This window comes from Apteryx mantelli, chromosome 4 (assembly GCF_036417845.1).
Source record: "Apteryx mantelli isolate bAptMan1 chromosome 4, bAptMan1.hap1, whole genome shotgun sequence".
Lineage (NCBI taxonomy): Eukaryota > Metazoa > Chordata > Aves > Apterygiformes > Apterygidae > Apteryx > Apteryx mantelli.
Window position 1 is genome coordinate 18,099,380 of NC_089981.1, and position 26,935 is coordinate 18,126,314.

General features: G+C 45.1%; 1 protein-coding gene, 1 long non-coding RNA gene and 1 pseudogene across 2 annotated transcripts in view; 2 read left to right on the forward strand and 1 right to left on the reverse strand.

Moving 5' to 3' along the window:
- RMDN3 (regulator of microtubule dynamics 3) overlaps positions 1-6,618 on the forward strand; it is a 44,154-nt gene extending 37,536 nt beyond the window's left edge. The window contains exon 12 of the mRNA XM_067295801.1: positions 1,954-6,618. Coding sequence (XP_067151902.1) covers positions 1,954-2,007 — 54 coding nt within the window. The 3' untranslated portion in view covers positions 2,008-6,618. The remainder of the gene's footprint in view (positions 1-1,953) is intronic.
- A 5,888-nt stretch (positions 6,619-12,506) lies between these two features.
- LOC106486721 (cytochrome P450 1B1 pseudogene) lies at positions 12,507-14,409 on the reverse strand (annotated as a pseudogene).
- A 284-nt stretch (positions 14,410-14,693) lies between these two features.
- On the forward strand, positions 14,694-25,942 carry LOC106486740 (uncharacterized). Its single transcript, XR_010884047.1, has 8 exons — positions 14,694-14,715; positions 14,990-15,090; positions 17,731-17,929; positions 18,687-18,885; positions 20,378-20,425; positions 20,948-21,069; positions 21,595-21,727; positions 25,862-25,942. It is a non-coding gene; the product is annotated as an uncharacterized lncRNA (long non-coding RNA).
- Positions 25,943-26,935: the final 993 nt, after the last annotated feature.

The window sequence follows — 26,935 nt, forward strand, 5'->3', positions numbered from 1 at the left end:
ATTGCTGAATGGCCACGATGAAGCCAACTTACTGCTGCTGTTCAGAATAGACAGTGATGAAAATGTGTAAAGAGTCATGTTGCTTTTACTCATCAGCTCCTGGAATTTCCAAGAAACATACCTCACTGGTGACAGAGGCTTGATGGTGGGGTGGTTTATCTGGGTTTCATATCAACCATTCTAGACATGTAGACAGACCCAGACTGAATTCCTTCAAACTAGATAGACTCTAACAGGGCTTAGAAGTCCAGCATAACACCATGCAAGTACTCTGGTGCTTCTAGGGTCAGGTTGTAGACACATTTGAATGCCCTGCACAAATTCAGCAGGTCTAATTAGCTGCAACTCATAAATTGGCATTTCTGCAAAACCACTGAGCACTTGCAGTACGCTGCACGGTGTGCTGGTTTGGGGGAAGGTTTATTAGGTCAGGCACTGTTGTGTGTAGCCAGCTTAATTCAGTTGGGTGCGCTTAAGCTATGTGGTTGTCTTAGGGCTGGAGTGCTGTGTTACTTGTTCTAATTACCTGCGTGGCTTTGGAGGAGCAGCCTGGATCTAACTGTGCTGGTGCCAAGTCAGCTTCTCAGCTCCTCTAGGCTGGAACTGATTGTCTGGATGTTTCTGCTGTGTGCTGCTCACCATCTGTGGGGTTTTTGTTTGTTTTTTACCTAGGATATTCCAGCTCTTCCATTACTTTTACAAGGTTATGGAGAATAGACTGTATTGTGTTTCAGAAAGTGCTGTGTGACAGTATTTCCCAACTGGGAGTTCTTTTTTGCACTTTATATTTCCTGTTAAGCAAAAACTGTATAGAAGGTGCTATCAAATTACTGCTGGTTAGAAACTGATTAAAAACATGGCAGCTTTTGGTTTTAATCAGATGCTCTTTGCATTATCATGAAAAATGCAAGTGAAGTAATGTAAACAGGTCCTCCAGAATTTACTCCTTCATCCTTAGTCTGACAGAATAAACATTTTGGATGTAAGGCAGCATTATAAATATATGCAGCATTTTCCTGATACTCAGTTTTTAAAGCCATAATTAGTCTTTGTGTTGCTACACTGAAAGTATTGTGCTGAGATTCAAACCACAAGCATGCAAGTCTTGGCCAACCATCTGGCAGCGTGCTGACTTGCCTGTGCTACCACCTGCAGGGCACTACCCAGTACTACATAAATTACTTGGGTACTGTATGCTGCCAAATCTAGGGAAGCCAAGGTATCAAGCAGAAGAATTCCATCCTTCCAGAAGGAAATATCCTAGCTCTACCAAATGAGTAGCTTCCTCACTAGAGACTGATTAGAAAATGCTCTAGACAGAGTTAGAATGGTATATCTGTTAAATAGGAACAGGACCCTTTTCCAAAAGAACAAGGAGTACCTGTATTGGAGGCATATGAACTTAATCAGAAAAGCACTGAGATTTTCAGGAAACCGGGAGAAAGCTAGGGGCAGAAAAGCCATGAATTCTCAATTCTCTCTTCTCATCTGAAATTAAAAGAAAAATGGGAGTCTAGTAAGGAAGCCAATACTTAAGTGGCTTTAACGGCTTAAGTTTTTGCAAACATTAGTTCTCTTCATCTCAAAGAGGCAATCTAACAACTTCCATCATATAGAGAAGCAAGAAAGAAGGAACTTCTCCAGCGTAAGAAAGTCAGTGAGAGAGCAAAGGATAGAATTTTGCTACCCTAATTCTCCATTCTTTTCTCAAAAGGAAACATAAGAAAATCTCTCTTTAATACTTGGGAAAACTTAGATAGATGTCAAAGACAGTCATGTTCAGAATGTACAATAATGTTCAGTAACATACAGAAAAAGAACCATTGGGAAGAGATGGGGGTTGGAAGAGGTATTTAAAACCTGTTATGGGGTTGCAGAAGAAAAGGGAAATTGAGTTTTCTTTTCTAATTAAGTTAGGCTGCATATTTATCAGTTCTTTTATTGCATTTCCAGGATGCAGAAAGCAAGAGAGAACTTGAAGAGATGCAGTTAATCTGGGAAGAATAAGTGTTTAAGAGCTCGTTCCATTTGATACTACACAGACAGTAAAATTCCAGTTAAAGAGATTTCATGATCCTGACAAAGTTGATTGCACTTCATGGATAAGCCACAAGAGTTTACAAGAAAAACACATGGCAGTCTCATCAGCAGTTCCAGGAAAAGATCTTGCTGGGATTTAATCAGATAAAAATTTTGATCGTCTGTTTCCCTCCTTTACTGAACTGGATATTTTTGATTTAAAAATTAGATCAGCTAATTGTGTTCATTAGCTTCTGGTTATCTCCTACATGATTCTGACTTTCACATTCACTTAATGTAAACTTCTCAAAAAAATTTATTGCACAAATTCTGCATATGTAACAAACTGTCACAACGATGCCATCTGGGAAATGCAATTGTTTTTTACAGGACAAACTGAACTTCAGGTCTACTTGCTGGTGAGCTCAACTGATTCCTGAGGGAGCCTTCAGCTGAGATTTTTTTTCTGATTAACTATTTTGACTTTTCCTTAAAATACTATATTAATGTAATCAGTTGAAATAACAGATTATGTGTCACTTGCATAGATGTTTCAGTGAGATGAAGTTTAGAGCCATTCTGATCAGTGGTCTATCTACCACTGTTTTTTATCAGTCTGATGCACTGAAGGCAGTGGGATGTTCTTACTTCCCTCAGCATACTGACTCAGATGGGCAGGGACACTATGATACTAGATAAAGGTAACTACAAAAAAAAGACTACAATGCCTTAGAAAAGTGAGTTGGCAGGCCTTTCTTCCTTGCTGTGAAAATATTGATGATATTGAAAACACTCTTCTGTTTTTCATTTCCAAGTATGCCTAACTGCCTATTGGTTTTCCACTGAGCAGAAACCAGCACTGCTCAGTGTAGTGAGTTACTGTCAAGGGATCAATGAGATCATCTTTGCAATATGAAATCTGTTTTTAAGAGAAACATTAATTTCATTGGAGAAATGAGTAATACGATTTTAAATTTTAGGACTTCCTCCTGGTGATGTTACTCTTTTCATTCAAATGAGAGCAAAAGCTTTGTGTGTTCCTCTGAACTATGCTGCTATGGTTTAGATATAATAGCTTAGTTTGAAAAGCAGTTATTTATCTGTGACACATTTGCTACAGGAAAAGGAATATTCTGTGATAGAACTGACAGTTCAATGAAATGTTCTTCCACTGGTTCTTGCTGACTAACACAATGACACTGGAAAAAATAAAGCTGACAACTGACTTGTTCTGTCAGGTTCTAGATACGAAAAACAAAAGGTAAACTGTGCTGTACACTGAAAAAAATGTTGAAGCAAAAACTGTTTGGTGACTTCCCCAAGAATCTAGCAAGGCTTTCCTTATAGCCTTTTAAATTTCAGCTGGCAGGCAACTGGATGCTTATTTTTTAAGATTTGTTGCGTTTTGCAGTATTGTATCATGTTTAATTTTGCTATAAAGTGTGATTGCAAGAGTGAAACATTCTCAATTGCCTTTTAAGTTGGTTATATGTATGTATTAAGATGATAGTTCTTTTACTTCATGCAAATAAAATTGAAGGGGAAATGCGTAGCAAAATCAAGCTCAAAAACTTCTCATTTTCTAGATTTGGCACTTTTTAGTTCGGTTTTTGTCCAAACTAATCCCTTTAAAATTTTGAGGCTGAACTGTCTTGTGAGATCCAAGCAAATGCAGAATTAGTTTTATGTGCTTGAAACTATAAAAATTGATACCTTAAATGAAGCGCTGAATTCTAAGAGACCCAACTTGGTCACTAATTTTTTTTTGTGCAAAGCTCTCCTCCTGATCAGCAGACACTAGATTTTCATTGCAGGACTCTCTAATACTTAATGTATGCTCTTCTCTTCAGTTCATTCAGTGGAATGATCAGGCTGTCTTTTTTGCTTCATATGAGCACATTATATGAATCTGTCCTGTTTTGAATATTTCCCAGTGGATGACCATATGGGTCTTCTAAACACCCAGTCTTTAATATTTGCACAAAGTTTTAATTTTTTTTCTTTTTGGTTGCTTAAACCAATCTGTGAAATCCAGATTCTCAACACTGATTTCCAAAAGACGATGTTCAGCTACTTGATCCTTTCACGGAAGGTCTGCAGGTGTTTTTCTGGGGTGAACTAATAACAGCTCACAAAACAAAGCAGTTGCTGAATGAGGGGTACTTGTGGTACCCCTAAAAGTAGCAGGGCACCCAGGTACCCTTACCTACCAGCAAGTTCTAGAGTGCTATTAATAAATCATGTTTGTTATTGTGAAATCATGTTTGTTATTGTGTGTTGTTTAAACATTGCTTTCTTCTAAAAGTAAATGGTTTCAGCATATGTAATAGGAAGAGTTGGGAAAAAGAAACATTTATAATACCAAGAGTTGGTAGCTTTGCTTATCTGCAAACAAGTGCAAGCCTTCAGCTGTTCTTTAACTTGTCAAAACATTAAACTGTTTTGAGGAGTCTTTCAATTATGTATTTTTTTGGAAGTAGTTTTCTCTCTGTTTCCAAAGGCATATATTTTAGTTTGACTTTCAGATATTTTATTTGATGTCTACTTCAAAACAACTAAAATCCGAGACTGTAAATCAGTGTAGATGAAGTAGGCTTGAGAAGAGTTGCTGGTTTGTTCTTCCTTTTGCTTACTGCTTTGGATTTTGTACTGGGTTAGTCTTGAATTTTCCACGTGGATGGATCCCATCCCGTTGGTTAGGATGATGGCACTACTCCCATTACCTTTAAAAGGGGTAGGAATGAGGAGAGAATATTTTTAATCAATTACTTGCCAAGGTGACTTATCAGTCTGAAGCACCTCTCTAAACAAGCAACCACTGGTAAAAGTTCACAAGAAGAATGCTTTGGGTTACAGGCTAAGCAAAGCATGTTCTGAAATTGGACCAAAATCCTGGTTTATTTCTGACAGACAATTAAGTAATTTTCTTCATGGGGAGAGAAAATATTTGGTGAAAACATCTCAAAAGATGTATGTAAGGCATATTGGACTGTGACTAGAATCCTTTCTATCTTTGAATAAAAGTAGCTGCTTCTGTAGGGGATAGGGCGATAGAAAAATTGTGTTATTCTTCTCAGTTGGTGTTACTACTTAGATTACTTTACAAGGGCATATTCTTTTAACTCTCATTTATTCTTCTATCTCTGTCCTGTGAATACTTAAAGGTTTATACACATTTGATTGCCTGCTTCACTTTCTATTTTTTTTTTTTTTAATAGACTTCAGTTTGGGGTTAGAAGAATAGGGTCTGACATTCCACTCGTCTTTGTCCTTTGTTTGTGTGTTCTTGTCCCTTCCTTAGGGTATCTGAAGTTTTGAGGTCTGCTATTCTCGTGTTCGTACAGGAAAGACTTCCTCTGGAGGCACAGCATCTGCCTAAATAGCTGGGGTGGAGATTTGCATTTTACAGATATTTTTCTGGTCTGATGTATCTGCTGGGACCTAATTAATGCATCTCTAAGGACCTGATGAAAGGAGATGACAAAACTTGCAGACCCTTTCAAGTATAGATAAAAGCTATATTTTGCTGTTTTTATTCTGGTCTCCAGGAAGTTACAACATAATGATCAAATGAACCTTTTTAGTTTTTTCTTTTCCTTGCTTGCTATGAATAAGAAGAATGTGATTAATAAACATAATTCTGATAGTATAGCTTTCAGGTTGCTGTGAGGGTAAGGCAAGGCTGTGTAACTAAACATTTTCTGATCAACAATGCTTGGTGGGTTGTGGGGGGTTTTTTTTGTTTTTTTGTTTTCAGCAGTAGAATTTGAAGCCTCCTCTTGTTAGGCTCTTGGTGTGCAGCCTTTTAATGCGTGTTAAGAAGGCTGGCAACAAGGGAAGCCACTCCTGTCACAAGGGGAATGCACTTTAATAGCTTTCAACAACACAGAAATCAAGACTTCTTTTTACATTTGCATATACTTTACTGACCAGTCCCGGAGTACAATGTGAATATCATAAAGATGCGTGCACTGTATACATTCAAGGACCACAAGAAGTTATAAATTTGTATAGTACAATTTTGGTAGAAAGACTCTTTGCCCTGCTTACTTTAGAAGCCATTCTTCAACTCTTATCACAGGATGAGAGATGATAGTTTTCTGGAACTAGTCTTGTCTTATTTTTAAAACATACCTACCTGTGGTTAATTTACTATGTTAAAGAATAATTGAAGCTGCCTAACTAATTTATCCTCACTGTGCTGTTCTGTTTAAAATAAAGTATTTATGATCTAAGGAGAGAGTGGGCCTGTTTAAAGTTACTTGTGTTGATATCTTGCTCTTTATGTCAATGCATATGTAGGTGAGGAAATCCAACCACCAGGAGAAAATCTGTCTGCAATGTCATTGTATTTGTATGCATGTATGGTATGACAAATACAATAGGAAATTATGGGGAAATAACATATGACAATATTGTTTATATAGCAGTGTTTTGTATATAATAATGTGGGTTACGCCTGTAGCAGATTTTGTATGTAAATATGTTGACTAGTACTTACATTTTTTAAAGGCACCAAAGTAATACAACCACACTCAGTGGTAAATGATGTACTGCAAGGGAAGTTGTTTTTAAATAAATACGTATAATCGGTTGTGACCAGGTGTGAGTATTGTGTTCTGCCTTCATTATCCAAAAGGCCATATTTGTCTTCCCCAGACAGAAGAGACAGCAAGGGAAATTCTCACCCAGAAGACAGCCTTCCAAGCGTTAGTAAGTACCCCTTTGACAGCTTCATCTTTTTAGGATGTGGAGTTAGGGCTGTATGTAGCATTCAACTTGTTTGTAATCTCTTTCCTTTTATTTCCTTCTTGAGGTGAAATTCTAGTGAGCAGACATAGGGCTAGCAGTTGAGCATGGTTAAACCATGATAGCTGTCTTGGAGAGAAGAGACTGGCCAGCCTGGGTGCCAGTTGCACTGGATCACCCTATAGAGAATTGTGATTTGTCAAGCAACAGGAACTGTAACTCCTCTGCTTTGGAGAGAGGAAGAGGACCCTGGAAGCAGAAAATGTGGCTGTATAGGATGAGCCTTATTGCACAGACAGTTTGGTTTAGCCCCAAGGAAGGTGTGACCTACTGAGGAAACTGAGTCAGGAAAGAATGTGAGTTACCTATCCTTATCCTGTCTTATTGTTTAGCATAGATCTGATTTTCTCTTGGACTATCAGATGGTTTTGACTGGTGAAGGACTTTTAAATGTAACATTTTGTAAAGCTTGAGTGTTAAGAGCATAGTGATCAAGTGAATGACAGTTTAGAGCATGTACAAGATAGTAAGTTTGAGAAAGTGTTCTTCAGCAACTTAGACATCTTAGAGAAAAGAGAGGACATGACTATTGGCCCTGTGGCTTAGTACAGTATAGCCTATTCAGAGAAAGTGATTTAAAAGCAGACAAGTTCAGTAATGTAGCTGGTTTCCAATAAAAAGAACATACCAGAGCTGTGACCATCTATCTGATGTGCTGGGAAAGTTCTTACTCAGTATTGGAATAGAAATGTCAACATCACTTTCTACTAAGAAATGGGACAGTCGCCATTCTCACTCCCACCCAGGCTTTGAGATTTCTGCTAAATCAAGATTTCTTTGGTTCAATGACACGTGCGGTTTCCTGATGTGCCTTGGAAATTCCCTAGCAAAAACTGACCTGATCAGATCCTGCTCAGTTGGAGAGAGAACCTGAAGTAGGAGGATTGCATGCAATATGTGCATTCTCATGTTTTTACAGTGATTGTTGCTGCTATGTGACTAACTTTTCCCTTAGGCTGATATGAGTGAGCAGTCACTGTTTTATTCTGAGTTGCTATAGCATAAGCCTGTTTCAAAGTCTCCTGAATATTACAATAAACTGTTTTTTCTTCCAGCTGAAAACACTGATAGAACTAAAATGTACGTAAGTTGACTTTGCTTACGTTGTCCTTTATTCAAAGCACATTCTAAAATCAGAGAAAAAGCTGACCTTAGGGAAACGCTTTCACCATGGGCGGAAAATGATGCCAAAATTGGGGGAAGAAAGAGAGGAGGGAACAAGTCTGACAAAATCACTGTTTGCCCTGACTTAGGAATTAGTTTCAGGTTTTGCACATATAGGCAAACATTGCAGCATCAGTTTGACATGAAAACATGACCTTAATGGCTTATGTAGCTAGAGATTTAGTTCTCTTAATAAGATGTATTTAATTTTTTGCTTCCCAAAAATTAAAAATTGGAGTGGCTCAAGACCCTGAAGGAGGATGAGATAATACAGGATCCTTCTCTGTTTAGGGAGAGTTCTCATCATTAAAATGTGTACCACAGCGAAAGCCAGTTTCTTACTTACTGGGCTCACGTCAAATTGACTGTGAAAAGTTGCATGCCTTTTGGATGAAGTTTTAATAATTGAGTTGTTTACGGAAAGCAAAAAACTCCTAGATCTCTGCAAAATTCCTGTCTCAGTTGTTTGCATACCTACAGTGAATTTTTCAGAAGAAAAGATTAAAAGTAGATTAGTTGCTTTTCTTTTTAGCAAAAGTCTAGTTTTACAGCCAGTTCTCTTGTATGCCTTTTGCTAAATAACAGAGAACATACTTCAGAGTTTCAATGACTAAAACAACTACAGTGGAAGCTGTGCAATACCTGCCTGTTTGCAAAGACAGCTGTAATCTTAGATGAAGAGCCGGAATGAGTTTGGACACAGGGGACTGTAAATACACAATGTATTTCCCAGCATCGCGCTTCTATTGGAGGGGAAAAAAAATCATATTTCCTGGCAGTGTCTCTTTCCCTAAACTTGAAAAATGAGGTGGTCAAAGCATTGCAAAATCATCCGGGTAGTTACCATAAGCAGATTTTCCCCTGCGGAAATAAGAGCTTCAGTCCTATGCTTTGCAAGGCATTGCCGTAAGCTAGTGCAATGGAATGATTTCCATTATGTATAAAACGCATACATCTAAATCTTCAAGATTCAGGTTTGGAGAGCCCCAACTTTAAATGGCTTATACATAGGGTGGACGCAGAGTGATTTTCTTCGCTCCTCATTCAGGCTAGACTCAAGCTAAAAAGGAAACCCAGATGTAGAAGCACAGCTTTGCAAGCAAGGGTGGGATAATCCCATGGCCGTTGACCTGTGCTGTGCATGTGGCCCCCATTTACATTTGCTACGTCCGTAGATGGCACGGCGGTCTCTGCAGTAATTAAGGGCGAAGCATGAAAGTGAGTAATAGCGCTCTCAACTTCAGCCGAGAGTGTTTTTTGTCCTTGTTGGTATTCATTATGTAAAGAGTACGAGAATGTTTAGTTTTAATAATGGGAGGGCCCATGCAAGGGGGTGAATGTAAGGGCGGTCTTATTGTGTCAGCCAGCCTGGTATTCTGCCGCCAGCAGCGGCCAGCTGCACATGTGTAGGGAAGAATATAATACGAGTCACAGAGTGATACTTTATCAGTGTCTTCTCACAGTCTCCAACATCTTAGGGTTTTAGTATTCTCGATGAGTGGTGGCGTCTTTGTGTTTAATAAGCCTGGGTGGATTTTCTTCCAAGAATTAGTTTAAATGCAGTCTTTCAGCAACCAGAGCATCCTCTGACAAGAGGTTTCGCCATCTGCATCATACGTTGTGTACAGAAGCATCTCCTTTGCGTTGACCTTTGAATGTGCTTGGGGTTTTTTGGTGCCCCTAATTCTTGTGCTGGAAGAGACGATTGCCTTTTTGCATTTCCCGCTCAGGATTTTACAGAGCGGTATTCCCCTAGTGCTCTCTTTTCCAGTGTGATGAATGTAGTCTATGTAGGCATTGCTTGTAAAGGAGCTATTCCACCCCTTTGGTCGTCTTTACCTTTTTGTGGGGGAGAAAGGAGCGAAACTGCACATGGTGTTTAACATGCAGATGAACTATGGGTTTGCACAGTGTCAGGACAGCAATCTCGTGTTGTGACTTGGACTCAAATTACTGCTGGTTTCTTTACATTATAACAGTTTCCATTAGGTTATGGTAGCCGCGTTGGTTCTATTGACCATAGTGGCATTGCAGTGCAACATGGACTTGACAGTGTCCTCATTCTCTGAGATGACTTAAAGAGGTGGGCTAAGACCTTGCAACTCTTCCGAAATTCATTCCTCCAGTTTAGTTTAACCATAAAGTTTGAATAAATAACTAGTCTGCAGTCCTCGTTGAAAAGGCTGGCTACCAATAAAGGAGCACAGAAGCCTGTAATGTCAGCATCTCTGGAGGATGGAGTTAAGTTTCGTGCAAAGAGTCCCTAGCTGGACTATAAAAGCTGGAGATGACTGTCCATGGTGCTGTGGAAAATGGTTGACAAAACTCTGATGGGGCAGTAAATAATGCTGAAATATGGGGGGGGGTTGTTTGTTTTATGACATCTCAAGTGATGGTTTTATCTACCAGGACACAGACATGTATCAAAACCTAGATGAAGAGGAGGAGAAAACTTACATTTCCTTTTAAAACCTAGTATTATGAAACTGTTTTGTGCTCACAGATTTTATCAGACCTTGGAGACTGCTGTCAGAAAGGCAGAGAGATTGTGGAGTCTCCATCCTTGGGAACAGCTGAGGCTGGGCTTGACACAGCCCTGAGCAACCTGCTTTACCTGGCCTTGCTTTGCACAAGCGGATGAACTAGAGACCTCAAGAGGTTCCTTCTCACCTACATCTGTGTGTAATTTTGACAGACAGAAAAGTGTTTCCTTCCCCCTCCCACAAAAGAAAAGAAAATAAAATCTAGCCTTACCAATTGTGAATGTCTCTGCAGGAGGAAGTTTTCACTACTGGTAAATTATTGCCATTAGGAAATTATTTGTACCATCCTCTGAAACTTCTGCTGGGTGGTCACAGTCTGGCTGCACTGAGATATGCACAGTTGCAGCTTTCTGTGGTTGTTTCTGCCCTCCCTTTTGGACACCATATAAATATGAAGATAACCTGATGTAAAGCCACCTCTATAAGCCATCTCTATTAACTTAGGTTGGATGTGTTTACCTGCGCTAGCAATTCAACGACGCATTTTAAAGTAGTGGTAAGAAAGTGCAATAAAGTCAGTGGCATACAAGGCAGTAATAGTTACCGGGAAGTGATTATGTACTTAGTGGGTGCATGTTTGTGCCAAACGAAGGAGGATTTCTTTACAATTGCAGGTCGTACTGCCAGATGTAATTCAAGAATTAAATTTTGGGGCAAGAACATGATTTTGGAGACATATCATGTCCCGTTTCAGCTAAGCGGCTCTATGTAAGCTTTTGGCTGTCCAAAACCTTTTCTCACTTTGGGCTGAGGTTTGTAGAGTGAGAAATACCGTTGTCTGTTGGTTGTCCCCTGCATTGCCCTGGGGGAAATGGTATTGGGTATGGAAAAGAGGGACCTCAAAGGGCAGCTGCACCCTGGCCAGGGTTTGGGGAAGAGCTGCTGAAGGCATTGGTTGCAGACTCTGGCCAGGGCCCATCTTTGTGTGTCCTACATTTGCCAGGACAGGCCAAGGTAGGTATACCTGAGCAAGGTGATGAAACCAGTGCCAGATTGTGGAGGGGGTGTCTGTAGATGGAAAATGTCACAGACCCCTCTTCTGCAGCACGTGGGTTTTAGGCAGGTGAGATGAGCTTTCCTGGCTGCACATGCGGCCATTTCTCTATCCCAGAGAAGGGGTGAGAAGCTGTGCAAGGACCCTGAATACCTGCCCAAACCTCCTCCTGCACTTGAACCAGAAAAGGGAGATCTGTGCTCTGCCTGCTCATGGGTTAAAATTGCTGGGGCAGAACTGCAGGTCTGGAAGGGATTGTGAGAGGCCACAGGGCTGTCATCCCCACCCTGAGGCAGGATTAAGTCTATCCAGACTGTCCCTGGTAGCTGTTCTTTAAACTCTTCTTAAGCTCCAGTGATAAGACACTCCCCAGCCTCCCTTAGCTTTTGCTTGGCTTCTCTGGACATTGGCAAATGCATTTCTCCTGCATGTCCTACTCCAGCCTTCTGCAGCAACAGATATAGCAAATTACTCCTTGCTCCAGCCTGAGGCAACAGCAGAAGCCACTTAATAACCCTCCTGTGCATCCTGGGAGTGCTCCTGTCATGTTCCCCCCATCTTTTCTAGACAAAACGGTCCCAGCTCTTTTGGTCTTTCCCCAGAGCTCCTGTTTCCCAGCCCCCTGCTCTCCTGGGACTGGCCAGCCCTTCTCCCTGGGTGCCCTGGTCAAAGTGGGGCTCAGTCCTGAGCCAAAACCCCCCCTCCTCTGCCCTGCAGGCAGCACTCCCATTAGCACATCCTGAGCAGGACACCATGGTACTGATTTAGCTGGAGGTGATGGCTGGCTGGAACTGGCACTTTTCCAGCAGAGATGGTGGCAGCATAGAGTAAACACTACTGATCCCTGGGGCTGCTGTGGTCCTGGGAGCACCAGGAGAGCTGCATTTGCCTGCATGGAAGGAGGGAAGCCCCGTGCCATGTGTGAATGATGCTTCCAGCCTCCCCCTGAAGAAAACAAGCAGAGCCAGCTCCTGTGTTAAAGGCTTTTATTGCTGAAGGGCTACAGGGAGTCACTGCAATTAATGCTTGCCTTACAAATAGTCATGGGGAAGCATCACAGAAAAATGCACCTGTGTGCAAAGCAGGCTCCAACACAGACCCCTGGGGTTGCCCGCTGCCAAGGGGACACCTTCTCAGAGCCAAGGAAGTAGGCACCTGCTGCCCCCTGCCCTCACCTTCCCCAGGGCGCCCTGTGGTGGGTGCACGCTTCATGCAGCAGGCAGGGCAAACGCTTGGCTGAGCTCTGCAGGCACGGGGCATGGGGAGTTCACGGGTCGGTCAGCGAGGGGTGCCTCTGCTTCACAGTGACGGTGAAGGGCAGTGGCTTGAGTGCGAGCCCATGGATGCAGTCCATCGTGAGGTGCTCAGCTGGGTTGGCGTAGAAGGAGCACTGGTGGAGAAGGATGGCAGTGAAGAGGAAGATCTGGAGCGTGGAGAGCTGGTCGCCAATGCATCGCCGTTGGCCGGCTGAGAAGATCATAACGCTGCAGGCACGGTCGCGGTCCAGGTGCTGCTGCGCATCCAGGAAGCGTGAGGGGTCGAAGCGCTGGGGGTCATGCCACTTGCGACAGTCGTGGTTCACTGACCACTGGTTGATGAAGACCACGGTGTCCTTGGGGATGTGGAAGCCATCCAGCTCCACATCAGCCGTGGTGGCGTGCGGGATGGTGATGGGCACAAAGCTGCTGTAGCGCAGTGTCTCGTAGATGAAGGCCTCCAGGTGGGGCAGGCTAGGCCGGTCCTCGGCTGTGGGCAGCCGGGTGCGCCCCACCACACGGTCCAGCTCGGCCTGGAGGTCGCACTGGAGCTGCGGATGCTTCAGCAGGAGCAGGAGAACCCAGGAAAGTGCTGTGGACGTGGTGTCCTGCCCAGCGCCAAAGATGTCAGTCATGGCACCCTCCACATCATCGGGCCCGAGCCCGCTCGGGGGCCCGTCACCATGTTCCGCTGCGGCAATCACAGCGTCGCTGACATCACGGATGATGCCGGGCTTGAAGGTGCGGCGGTGCTGTGCCACCTTGTCACGCACGAAGCCGTGCAACTCCTGGTTGAGGGCCTGGAAGTCGCGGAAGACGCTGCGCACGGGGTTGGGGAAGCGCTGGAGCCAGGGCAACACGTCCACCAGGCTGCCTGCACCTACTGTCTGCCCAAAGCGGTCATTGCGGCCGAGCAGTGCCAGGAACTCGCCGTCGTCGTGGCCATAGCGGCGGCCGAAGCACAGCGCGCAGATCACGTTGGCGTTGGCCACCACAAAGAGGGGGCAGGGCTCAAAGTAGGCGCCACCCTGGCTGAGCCGCAGGAAGAGCCGGACGAGGTCCTGCGCCTCGCCCGCCACGTGCTGCTCCACCACCTGTCGGCCCTGGGCGTCTGCCGTGGAGCAGACCCGCAGGGCGGTGTGGGCCAGGCGCCGGCGGGCCCGCCAGCGGGCCGTGAGCTGCCCGAAGGCCACGCTGCACCCGCCTGACACCAGCCCGAAGGAGGGGAAGTCAGGCCGCCCGGCAAAGCGAGTGCCCTGCCCCACCAACGCCCGGCGGATCGCCCCCTCGCCGTTGAGCACCACCACACGCCGGTGGCCCAGGCGAAGCTGGAAGACATCGCCGTAGCGCCGGGCCATGCGGCTGAAGGCCAGGTGGGGCAGGCGGCCCAGCTGCAGCGCGTTGCCCACCAGGGGCCAGGCGAAGGGGCCCGGGGGGCTGCGGCTGCCCGCCGCCAGCGCGACAGCTCGGGCCCGGCGGCAGGCCTCGGCGCACAGCAGCACGGCGCACAGCACCAGCAGCGCCGGCTGCACAGCCGCCCGCAGTGCCGCCAGCACTGCCACCACCGCCCCAGGGCCGTCGGGGGCCCCCGAGATGCTCATGGCTCACGCCGCGCGCCGCTCTGCCACGGGGGAAGGTGCGAGCGCCGGGCTTTATAGCCGCCTCCGAAGGGGCCGAGCCTCTCTCCTCCCCCCGTGGTGGACCGCAGTCCCCCGACAGCCCCGCGCCGAGCTGTGCCGTGCGCTCGTCCCGGGAAGGGAGGGACGGACGGACGGACGGAGGGAGGCCGCGCTGCCCCGAGCCCCCCGGCCCGGGGGCACTGGCCCTGCCGCCCCGAGGGAGCGCACGGAGCCGGGCGGCCGCGGAGCCGGCAGCCCTGCCGCCGCAGCCGGGTGGCGACGGGGAGCCCCGCAGCCGGCGTTGAAAAGAGGTAGGGCATGAGGCGCCCCGGGCTTGCTGCTCCGCTCAGGAAACCTGTGAGAAACCTGAAGCGTTAGCAGAGCCGAAGCTGCCGGCGGGGAGCGCAGCCGCCGTGAACGGGCACAGCACCGTGGGCTGCGGGCGCAACGAGACCTGCCGCGGGCGCCCGTGCCGCCCGGCGTTGTCCCCCTGCAAGAAGGAGCCAGCGAGGCGGGAGGCTGCTTCCCAGCTCCCCTCTCCCCCAACAAGCTCCGTCCTTTCTTTCTTTTTTTTCTTCCCCTCAGGACTGCAGGGGGCCCCGCATCGCTCGCATTTTTGGGAGCTCGGCTGCGGATTTTCGGAGGAAGCTGGTCTCCAGGTGGTTCTGAGGATCTGGGAGCTGAAGGTGAGGCCGCGCATGCGGACCAGGATGGGAGGCAGCAGTAATGCCTGCTGCAATAAAATGGTTTGATACGAATGCCTGAGAAGTGTTAAATAGGGTTATTTATTTATAAAGAGCGATTTTTTTTTTCTAGGGCATTGCGGTTCATGTGTTCTACTAAGTGATTTGCCCAGGGTGCTAAGTAAGAGGGTGCTTAGGGTGCATTAGCCAAACAGGGCAGTAAATAGGGTACCACAGGGATTTCTGTGCTTGCTGGCTGTTAAACCAGGGACAAATTGCCTTCTTTTTCCTGCAAAACATCTATCTCTTGCTTCCCACCCCCAGAAGCCGTTCTGGTTCCTGCTCAGTTGTGTACTGACTGGGAACAGCAGTTCCTGGCACAGTGTCCTGTTGCATCTCCTCTGACCTGCTCTGATGCATAGGATGGAGTGAAGCTGAGTGCTAATGATGCCCCCAAAAGGAAAAGAGGGTTTCTTCTTCTAAAAAAAAAAAGAAACGCCGCAAGGACTTTGGTACTGAGTTATACAAGCTGATGAGGTAAAAAGGAAGTCCTGCTGCAGCAGTAGGTCAGCGTCACAAATGGGTATGCTTTTTTCGGTCCCAGGGATCGTACATTATTTTGGAGTGTGGCTGTGGTGGTATAAGCCTTATTATTATGTGCTTGTTTTACCAGGGCACCTGTGAAACCATAAACCAGGACCTTGTTGTGTTCAGAGATGTGCAGAGAATAAAGAAAGATTGCCCACCTGTGCCAAGCAACCCCAGTTTGTGATGCTTGGGTCTTCTTGTGATTGGATCCTTCCTATAGAGTAATGATTTATTGTTGCAACATTATTTAGTAGCACACCAGTAGTTCCCAGTGGGGATTTTGTAATTACCTCACAAGCCAGGTTATCCTGGGAAGACTGAGATATTCAGTAAGTTGCGTGAGAGCTTCACTGTGCTGGGGAATAGGACACTGTGCGCATTGCATAGGGGAGGTGTTTTTCCCCGGCAGATCCCAGGGATGTGCTAATGCAAAATCAAATCTTGCATGCATGCGAGCTGGACATTTTTGTGCGCTGACAGTCTCATGTACTGGAGAGGCTGGAGAACACGTTGACAGAGAATCACAGGTCATGGTGCTGTGAATTGGTTGCTAACACAGTGATGGCGATCGTAGAAGAACGGGCAGTCATTTCTACTAACGACTGCACCGGCAGAAGAGAAGGTATCACCACAGCCGATGGATGTGCTCGGTGGCTGTTCGAATCGCTGAAGCCAGGACTCAGAAATAAACGGCTCTTCAGCAGCTCTAGGAAAACCTGATATTTGTCAGAGCTCTTTTGGGGCAGGTCTTCCTCACCACAGAAGAAAGGCTGGGAATTAATGCATTTCATAGGCAGTGCAGATGATCTGTGTATGTCAGGTAAAGAGAGCTCTGGCTCATCGCATGCCAGTGTTGGCTTCAATGTGCCTCTTATTGTGAACAACAAATTCTTTGAGGCGAGACTATGTTCAGAGCCAAAAGATCATGTACACATGGGTTTCAAATGTCGGTGTTAGGCACAGCTTGAAGCCGGTGGCCAGTGGTTCCCGCTGTGTAGCTCTAGTGCTCAGCTCCCCCATGCGAAGACGTGGCAATGTGTAGGTGGTTGATTGAGGCACGTCTTTTACCGAACGTGATCACTGCATTTAATAGTGCTGATAAGTGGACTGCTCCAAGCAGCAGGTTGGTGGCCAGCAGAGAGAAAGGCCTATGCACTGTTCTTAGCTCTGGCAGCTTTTTATACAGCTCCGAGACTGATGGCTCTGCCTTGGAAATCATGTGCAGTTTTACACATTATAATGTTACAACTGTCGGCACTTGTATTATCAATCCTAATTTTTCAGAAATTAAACTTCATTTCACATAAGGTTTCTGCTGGACTAACAGAGCCCAGTGCCAGTTTGTACACATGCTTAGGAAAAACCTTCTCAAGGAAAAACATCATTTATTTTCTCATATTTATATGAGTGCAAAACAATAATGCTTTATTAGATTAAGCTGCATTTTTGTGCTCCTATAACACGAAACCAACTTTGTTTTCCAGCATACAATGTTGCATGAATTTAGTCTGTAATTCCTGTTGGCATTTATTTTAATTAAAAACACTGAAGTTACTAACTTTTGAGAACTGCCTGTTGCACATGTGTGGTAACTTTTGAGCCATTTCTCAGTAGCTCTAGCTAGATGCTTTAGCTGAGATAACTTGCTTCATTCTAAATAATGTTGCTGGGTGCTGGCGTTGCAAAGGGTCCAATTTAAAGGTGTGTTGGTTAAAGCAGAGTAGCAACTCCTATATGCCTGGGCTATAGAAAATTAGTTCTGCGCAGATGCTGTAGGGTGAAATGGGGTATGTTCTATTTTTTGTCATGGAGCATTTAAGTCCCTCTTCTTACTAAAAAACTTGACTCGACCTTGAATACAGCAAACAGTGCTTCCACACTAATGTGCACCGCATTGCTTCAAATAGGTAGTTTGTAACCACATAGGGACAGCAGAGAAACAGAGCCATGCCTGGAGCCTCTTCTTTCCCCACTCAGTAGTCCCTGAGGCTGTGTCCATCCCAGCTGTGCCTGGAAAGATCCAAGAAGTGCTATGTTTTCTTCACCCATCCTCAGGTGCAGAGTGTAGCCTCGACGGGCTCAGAGAGCTGGGTGCAGGGTGCAAACGGAGAAGGAGTGGTCCCGCGCCCTGCCTTCCCATGGGGAACAGCATCCCACACATCTCCAACCCACCCCTGCTTGGGGGTGATCAAGTCTGACTCACTGTGGCCAAGGATACCAGGGCAGCGGAGTGAAATGCAATGCCTGGGCCAAGGTTGGTAGGAAACTTGCGGTAATTTGGGGTTGATGGACAAGCTAAGTGGAAATCCCATTTTCTTCCTGCCCTCATACTAGATGACTCATTTTGCTCCCTGACTTGCTTGCTAGTGCAACCTTGTGCTTTGCCAGGCACTGGCCACTGCTCACTCTTGGGTGTCCAGGAGATCGTTGTCAGGACATAGAGCATGTTGGGGGCTATCTGTGTATATAAGCTTTGGTGTAAATATATCCTTAAAAAGGAGAGCTCTTGTTTCTCTAGCCAGGCATGGGGTGCAGATTGCATTTGTGAAGGGAGACGGTCTGGGCGGGGGATTGCTCCCATATGGCTTTTTCGGGGCTGGTTTCACAGGCTGTTACCTGTCTTCAGTGAACAATTTAATAAAGCAGATTCTGCATATAAACAGTGATACTCTGTTTATAGTGTACGAGACAGTCCTGAATTCTTCCATTGCCTCAAAGCAGGGAAATGAAGCCGTAATAGCAAACCTCTGGTACAAGCGAGGATGTTCTGGGGAGGGAACATGTGCTGAACTGCTCTGGAGTTTCACTGTTTATAGACTATTTGCCAAGTACCCTTTTGGGACAGGTTTTCAAATCAATAAGCAGTGCTGGGCCAACTATGAAAATGAAGGCAGAAGGACTGAGGCTTTTTACTATATATTCACTGTTGCTTATGGGGTGTATAGAGTTACACCACAGTCCTTTTCAGAATAACATCAGTGATGATTCTGGTCTGTGTTATGTTTCCACAGAAAACTTTGTTCAGGAGAATTCAGCAGTTTCTTTGGTTCTTTATTTTTCTAAGAGTTCTTGAGAAAAAAAGTCACGGTGGCCCAAATTCTTCATGGTGCTTGGCCAGGACACTTGCAAACTTCAGAGGAAGCTTTGCTGAAAGAGAACACGTGTTCACTGTTTTGGGGTCTCAAGGGGACTGAACAGCATGATGCCAAGGTATTGGGCAAGTTTGTTAGTTACCTGTTTTGCCACGGAGGAGCTTTAGTAAGTTAAAGCATTCTAAAAGATGGATGCAAAGTGTTTATTATGTAGACAAGGAAACCGGAAAGGCTGCAAAGCGTTCAGAGCGAGAGTATTTGAGATGTTTATGTCTGGTGGCTCAAACGGACGTTTCACCTCAAAGGGGCACCCGAAATTGGGGAAATCCACATCATTCATCCTTCGAGAAAGCAGACATAGCAACATGCATCTGTCAGCACCATTGCGCAAGAGCAGTATTAAGATGACTGCTTCATTATCTGTAATGATCAGAGAGGATATTTTTAAGTTTTGGAGAAACATGGGTGAAATGCTTATCCACTCGGTACATCTGACGGCGGGTTCTTGGTTCCCTCTGTACACTACTGTCCCTCTGTGCCATAATATGAGGAAGGAGGGTGGTTAATTCCCGAATAATTGCCATGTAGCCCTGTTGCACAGCGCTGGCAAGCTGAGCTTGCTCTTGCTGCCTTTCTGAAACAGGATTCTGGGGGGGACCTTCCCGAATGGAGTTGTGAGACTTTAGTTACCCTTTTTGTGCCCTTTCCTTTGACTGTGAGGGTGTTCAGCCTTGAAAAACCCCAGGATCAGAGGTTCATCAGGACTCCTCAGCACTGGGATTTGCAGTGAGTCCAGGCACCAGCAGCAATAACCCCCTTACAGCCAGAAGCTGCACCAACATTTGGCGACCACAGCCTTCGTGGCTAAGATGTGTTTGACTGAACACTGCAAAACACATGCTGTGCCTTGGCATTAAAGGAACCAACTCAAACAACTGCATTCCCACCAGCACAAAGGTGGAGGACGAAGGCTTTTTGTCTTGTTCCCTGCATTCTGGTACCCTTTTTCAGGCTGTCTGCCAGGGATGCTGACTGCCAGCTTTGCTGGTGAAGTTTTCCAGGGAATCAGCCTCACCATGGCAGCTTTCTGCAGTCAGTCCTCTGACATGAGCATGAGCCTAGGTACCTTTCTTGCTCTCTCCAGTCCTCATGGCTTTACACTAGGCTCTTTGGTCTCAGCTTTCACTGTGCTTTTAGCTTTCAAAGACCTGGCCGTTGTGGGAGCCAGTAGGACCCCCATACAGAATTGCCCTGAATGTAAGGACTCATAACAGTAACCCAAAACATCTAATCCTCAGTGAAAATTTCCCAGTGAGTTAAATGGAAGTTTGTATTTAAGTACTGGACAACTTGGCTAGGATCAGCCTTTGGTTCCAGAGTTAGTTTTTTTAAAGTGGGATCTGTTCCTCAAATCCCATATTCACCTCATGAATCTTTACCTGTTTTCTGGAATCAGAAAGTTGAAGAGTAGGGGCATGTAGAAGAGGATGGTGAAAATTTCAGGAACAGAAAATAGTAACAAAGTTTGTATGGAAGTGTGTATCATAAAAAAGTGGTCCTCCTCTTAATGCAACTGGTATGTTCTTCACTTCTTCTTATTTTCATTTTAGGAGCACGGAAGGGAAGGGCAGGAGCCTGGAATTTCCAGTTCAGTGCAAGTACGAAGAGCTAGAAACAGCATAAGAAAACCTTTTCCCAACAGGATTTCCAGACTGTTTTTTAAGACTGTCTAGAGGTTGAGATAAATTGATCAAACTTTGGATTTTGATAAGCATCTGATCTTTAGAATTTAAATACATAATTGAGCTATTATGAAAAGGCAAAAAATTCTGGATAGTGTTTTATTAAGTTTTAAGTCCACACATCTCAGGTAAGGTACATTTAAAGCAAATATCCAGGTTGCCAAATCAAAATTTGGGGTTGATAGATCTGGACTGATCATGAATGTTTTCCCATGCTCCTTGAAATCTATGCCATTCAGTAGGTTTTCCTAAATGTAGTTCAAAGAAGAAAATGCACACAGACGTCCAATATAATGTGGAAAATAATAGACTTAGAGAGACTGAACCTGAGGAGCATTGAACCCAGTATGATGAAGTGATGGGGAAACTGGATTTTGGGGAAAGGCGGGGATGGAGACTGGGGCTTTGGGGTTCTCAAAGCATGTCATTAAATGACAGATGTGACCACCACCTGGCATCAGTGCGGGAGGAAGCCTCGGCACCCAAGCAATGGTGGAGAGACCCAGCAGGATCTGTGCTGTCCCTGGCCAGGAGAGTGGATTACTCCTCCTCCTTTAGAGGTAATTTTTTTTTCCCATTTGGCATTTAGTCAAGACTGTGCCCAGCAGGCAAAAACCTGTCTTGTGATCCAGCTGAGACATGTCGCTCTGCAGGTCCACTCAGGCTGGCGAAGGCTGTGCTGGCAAGGCAGGAACTAGTGCTGGGGCACGGGTGCCAGGCAGGCTCAGCCCTGAGGTTGGCTGGCTGGACAGATGCACAGAGGATGGACAGGCAGATGGATGGACGGACAGGACGGATAGACAGAGGCATGTGCTGCTCTGTCTCCCAGCGCCTCTCTGTCACTTGCTTTCTGGGGAGGTGGAGAGAGCCACCAAAGCCTGTGAAAGAGAGTTAAATGAAAGTGCCAGAAGACAAATAAGCAAGAGGGACAAACAGGGAAAACTTAAGTGAGAAGTAGGGGAGAAAGGTAGATCTTTTTTTGAGAGAGGGTTTTGTGAGGGCATGATCTGCTCCTAGCCAAGCAACTTGCCAGCAGATTGGGGGCCAGAGGTGCTCTGGGTTGCTGTTTGTCGTCCACTTTGTAGGCGTGGGTTGGCGCTGCAGGACATGAGGCCCACACAGCTGGAGAGAGAGGCACGGAGCACCTGCGAGCCCTCCTGCAGCCTTTGCAGTCTTCCCAGGAACAGCCAAAAACTGGTGGCCCCCTCTGAAACCCAGGTGGGAGAAAGGAGCTGAAAGCTTCGAGGCAGCCTCAGTGAGTGAGCTGGGACTGCGTGAGCCGCTAGCCAGGCGGAAATGTCCTGCCACAAGCAAAGATAAATGCAGTTCACTTTTGCACCATTTGTAGCCTTGCTGTCATCACAAAGTGAGGCAAATGACAGAGATCTTAAAGAACAGAGAGCAGCTCATTTATATCAATATTTTCCCCTCCTACTCTTCCTCCCTTGAAGCCATTAAAGTGAAGGAACCCACAGTGGCCCGGTCAGGTTTGAACTCAACAGCTGGTTTGGGGAAGAGGGCAAAAAAACTGTCCTCTGGGTTTTTAGTGTCTTTTTACAAGCTGAGCTTGTGGCCCAAAGACCATGCAAAATCCTCTTCTCTAAGCCTCTTGTAAATGCAGTTTTCAACCTGTGCACATCAGATATTCTTTTCTTTTCAGGGATGGTCTTGCAGCTTTATGGGTTTTAGTGACCACAGGGGGATTTGTGACTAAAAAGAAATCTGGGCATACTTTGATATGGAGGAGCCAGAAATATCGATAAGTCGGGCTGCGGCTCCATCGGAAAAGGTCTGTTGTGCAGTGTGTTGCAGAAAAGATTTATCTTTGATGTAACGTCTAGGTGAGCCTAAGTATTTCTTTAGTTCTACGCCAGTTAGCTCTGGTTTGTAAAAAGTAGTCAAAAGGCTAAACTTTGGGTTTGGCGAAATTAAAACCAGAGTGGCCAAGGGGGGTCCGGGGGTTCAGCATGGCAGCACAAGCATGTTGCTCTGAAATTCAAACACAGCTGTGAAAGCACAGTGTTTTCATTTAAACAAAGCCAAACAGAAAGGAATTGTACTAAATCTGTAGGGAGTGAGAATGAAAAGAAACTAGTCTCAGTTCTATCACAGCCAGCAGGAAATTGAAAAGGAAAACAAGGAACCAAAAAGGCAGAAATTGAATCAAAACTGTTTTTTTCACTTTGAATGATCTGTAGGTTTATAAGCAAGAGAATAAGGATTGTTTTTCTTTGTCTGTCCTTTTAATAATTTCAATGCCCTGGTTAAAATTTTCAACAGACTTGATAGATGTCTTTTTCAGAAGTGACTCCAAATCATAGATTTATCTTCAATTACAAAGACTCCTATATCACCCTGCAAATATTTGAAATTTTCATTCCTGCATATTCGGGGAATTTTTTTGCAAAAACGAAACATGAAATTTAAAGAAAACATTAAATGATCAGACTTTTTCCAGAAGGACTGATCACTGATGTTAAAAGCTTCAGGGTGCTATGACTTCTGAAAGCCAGCTCAGGCCTGCGTAAGTGTTTTAAATGGTTTTAAGGAGACTAAACTGGGGCTCCTACCACTTGAAAATCTTACTTGGGGAAAAAAAAGCATGCAAGATACTGAAAAGTTGTCAGCGAAGCAAGAGTTCTTGCCTGTGTCCTTTTTGGGCTGGATTGTGTTACTGTCTGGCTTTAACCAGCCCCTTCCAAATCTTCAGGCAGGATATTGTGGAGACCAAGAGTATCAACTGGGTTCAAAAAAGGGTTTAGTCATACTCTGGAAGCATCAGTCCAATAGTGGGCTGAACGATGGCTGCTTCGGGATGTGAAGAGCAGTTGGCCAAGCCACATCTGGTGATTACTAGCAAAAACAGAAGAGCATTCAGGGCCTGAAGGCCCAGGTTGCTCAACCAGGGCCCTTTCCTGGCGAATTTGTTGCTGTTGATGGTTCGCTGGATCTTGGCTGCCTTCAGAGCACAATATTTACATGTGTAGCCAGACATTTGGCTGGGTGTATATATATGGAAATGAGGTGGGATTTTTCAGGTTGCGATGACAGGCAATGAATGAATATGGTAGCAGGTCACTTGAGTATTTTGGGGGGGGAACTCTGAGATTATTTTAACTAAAAGGAAAGGGTCTGCTAGATGGGACATTTGGAAGCGAGATCTAAGCTGAAAGGCATCAACTGTGGTACTTCAGAGAGCTGCAGATTTTGGATGTCAGATCAGTTTTTGAACACCTCTTGTAGTGTTTGATATGTTTGGATCTGACCCAGTTCTTAAAAATGAATTACTGCAATTAATTACATCTTAAGTCTGAGCTCTAACCCAGCCAGTTTTTTGTACAACAGCAAAAGCAAAGCGCAAATCTTGCTGTGAGGTATTGTTTAAATCTGAAATCACAGGGACATTACTCTAGTTTCTTGTTATGGCAGTCCACCAAATTAGATTTCTGAGGATGTCCTGGGGATTTTTCTCCAAAGTAGAGTATCTATTCCCCCTCTGCTCTAAATTTCCTTGGAAAAGTTCCTGAAAAAGCATTTGGCCAAAAAAGCATACTACTTCTAACACTCAGGCATCACACATCTCCCAAGGATATTGTATCCTTTGCTACTTTTTGTCTGTGAAGGCATAATCGAAAAGCCATAGAAATCAGCAGAAAAATTTGCATTATCCTTGGTGGGCTTTGAAGCAAATGTTTTGGAGTGAGGAATCGAGAGGCACAACAAATCTTCCACTGGTGTTAGACATCCAGTGAACCTTCTTTGTGCATGCTACAATACCTAATATATAAACCCAGAGCAGTGTCAGTAATAATTTTGTAAGGAATATTTGTAATCTCTGTTTTGAAGTGAGGCTTGTTCAGCAGTTGCTATGCGATCGCCTTTGCCCTTTTTGCTGAAGATATTCGTGTCAGAAGTCTCGCTGTGTGCTCATTGACTGTGTCAAGAGATTCCTGACCAACACAAACATCTGGAGCTTGGCTGCTGGGAACGTTTGCCAGCTACGCCGCAGCCTCCAGCCCCTTGCCAAACGCAGGCTTTATGTCCTTTCCTGGAATTTAGTGGCAGAGGACAAATCCTTCAGCCTTTAACCCAGGCACCCCCCTTCCAAATTAAAAGGCATTTGTCTGCATAAGGGCTGCAGGATAGAGCAGAAAGACAGTTGCTGGGAAAGCACGTTAACTCAATGAATGCCAAGTCATGGGATGGGGCCATTTCTTGAGTAGTTTAGCTACAGCAATCAACACAGATGAGCATGATATCTGCTCTTGATGCTTCATTATCTGTTGCCCCTAAGGACCCTGCCCCATTGCTTTTCTAACACCGGCTGCAAAGAAAAAGTCTGTATTTGCTCACCAGCGGAACAGAGCTCTCCAAAAATTGGTGGCAGGGCTGGGAACAAGCCTTGGAGCCCCCATTCCCTTTCCCTTCTGCTCTCCAAGAATAATATTGGTTAATACTAGCAACCCCATGTGGGAAAGTGCTTGTCAAACAGTCCCCTAAAGCATTGTAAAACAGTTCAGCTACAAACAAGGCCTTGGAGGTACTAGCTGAAGGATTGCTGAGAGATACGGGTGTATTAACTAACGTACTGAGAACATTAGCTCAGCACAACTGTTGGCATAAGCTATATACAAGGATGCTATTTATTTTAAATAAATATTAAGTGACATTCAGCAGGCGCCTCTGACTGCTGCATCCTGAGCTGGAGCCAAAATCCACTATTAATGTGGGCACCTTTTCAGTGACTGTGGCAGACCCCTATTCCCCAGGCACCTGACACAGCTTTCACGGCACACCAATCCCAACAGTCTGCAATACCAGGCATAGTGCCCATTAGTGTCTGGCGGTGAAGTGCCACCCTCCCTTTGCACGGCTGGAGAATTTCGGTGTTTGTCCCTAAGCAAAAAGACTAAGAGCAGATGGTGGAGCAGTGGGTGGCAGTGCCGCGATGTCAGGATGGCTCAGTGGGTAGCGTGTTAGGCTGCGATTTGGGAGATGGGGACTGCGCCTGGATCGGCCTCAGAGCTCCTCTGGGGCCGCAGACAAGTTCCTGCAGCTCTTCTTCATGGTTCCCACGGCGGCATATTTGCTCGTCTTGCATTTGTTCAGCACAACCAGTGCCTGGCATAATGAAGTTCCTTTTGGGGGGTTTAGAGGTGCTGTTGTAATTAATCCATCACTGCTTACTTAAGCAACATGCATATGTATTACAATTCTGAAAATTTTGTATTTTCCACCAGGATTCAGATGGCTGGACTTTGTTAAACTGTGTTGATGCTTGAGGGTGTTTTCTGATCTTTCCACGTGTAAAGCCAGTCATTTTAGAACCCTTGTCTTCCTTTTAAATTCCAGGAAAGAAGGAAAGTCTCACTGCAGGCTCCTGGCTCCACCACCTTGTTGACGTGTTTTTGACAGGGCATGAAGAAACGAGTCACAAAGGCAAATTTAGAGTAAATCTCGCACTACATGCAGACAGGCTTGTCTGACATAATCTGTTACCTTTGCACGGGCTTGCTGTCCTGTGGTCAGTTATGTTGCTCCAACAAGTGTAGTTTCAAAGGGGATTTCTAAATCTGGCCTTATCCATAGGATGCAAGGGTTCAGACCATTTAATGGGGGGAAGCTGTGCTCCCTCTGGGATCTCTGCCACTCATTTCCCCATGAAGTGTGTGACTTCCATGCCTGCTAACTTAGTCACCTCATGTTTAAGGTGTTAAATTATGTTGGTCAGTTATAGACTCTACTACTACTTTTTTTTTCTGCTTGAGGGACTGAATGGTTAGGATCCATCTTATAAAAGCTTTAGTCATCTAAAAGTATTGGGTCTAAGTTAGACTTTCAGCCTAACGCTTGAGTCTCTGGAGGGAGATTAATCCCCTACTCATACCTTTTATGGCCTATGTCTATAGATGCAATTTAGATGATTAACCTGTACTAGATACTTCCCTTTTAAGTGGCTGAAGTTGGTGAGATGAATCCCATGGCAGAACTTAAGGTTTAGGAGCCTTAGATATACCTGTGTAGGGAAAATAGATACAATAAGAGGGTTTTTAAAACTGCAGCTCTCAGCCACTGGATTTTTCGGGGGTATGGTTGTTTGCTTGCCGGATTGAAATGCTCAATTAGAAATGAGATACACATTTTTAAGAGGGAGAGTAATTGTCCAATGTAGTGACTCTCTGGATAACGCTTCACTGAAAACTATTTTCTAAAAGCAATATCCTGACTCAGCCACAGCCCTTTCGCTTGTGGCTAGAGTGGGTCATTTGGGGAGATTTTCCAGTCTGGTTTTATTAGCAGATGAAGTGATTATTGCTGTCGCCTCTGGTTGCAGGCTCCTTTGGATCTATGCTGTTGGGCTGGCATGCAATGCCTGTGCAATGTTATGGTGGCAGGTCTATTTTCAAAGGCAAAGTAAAGCTAGTG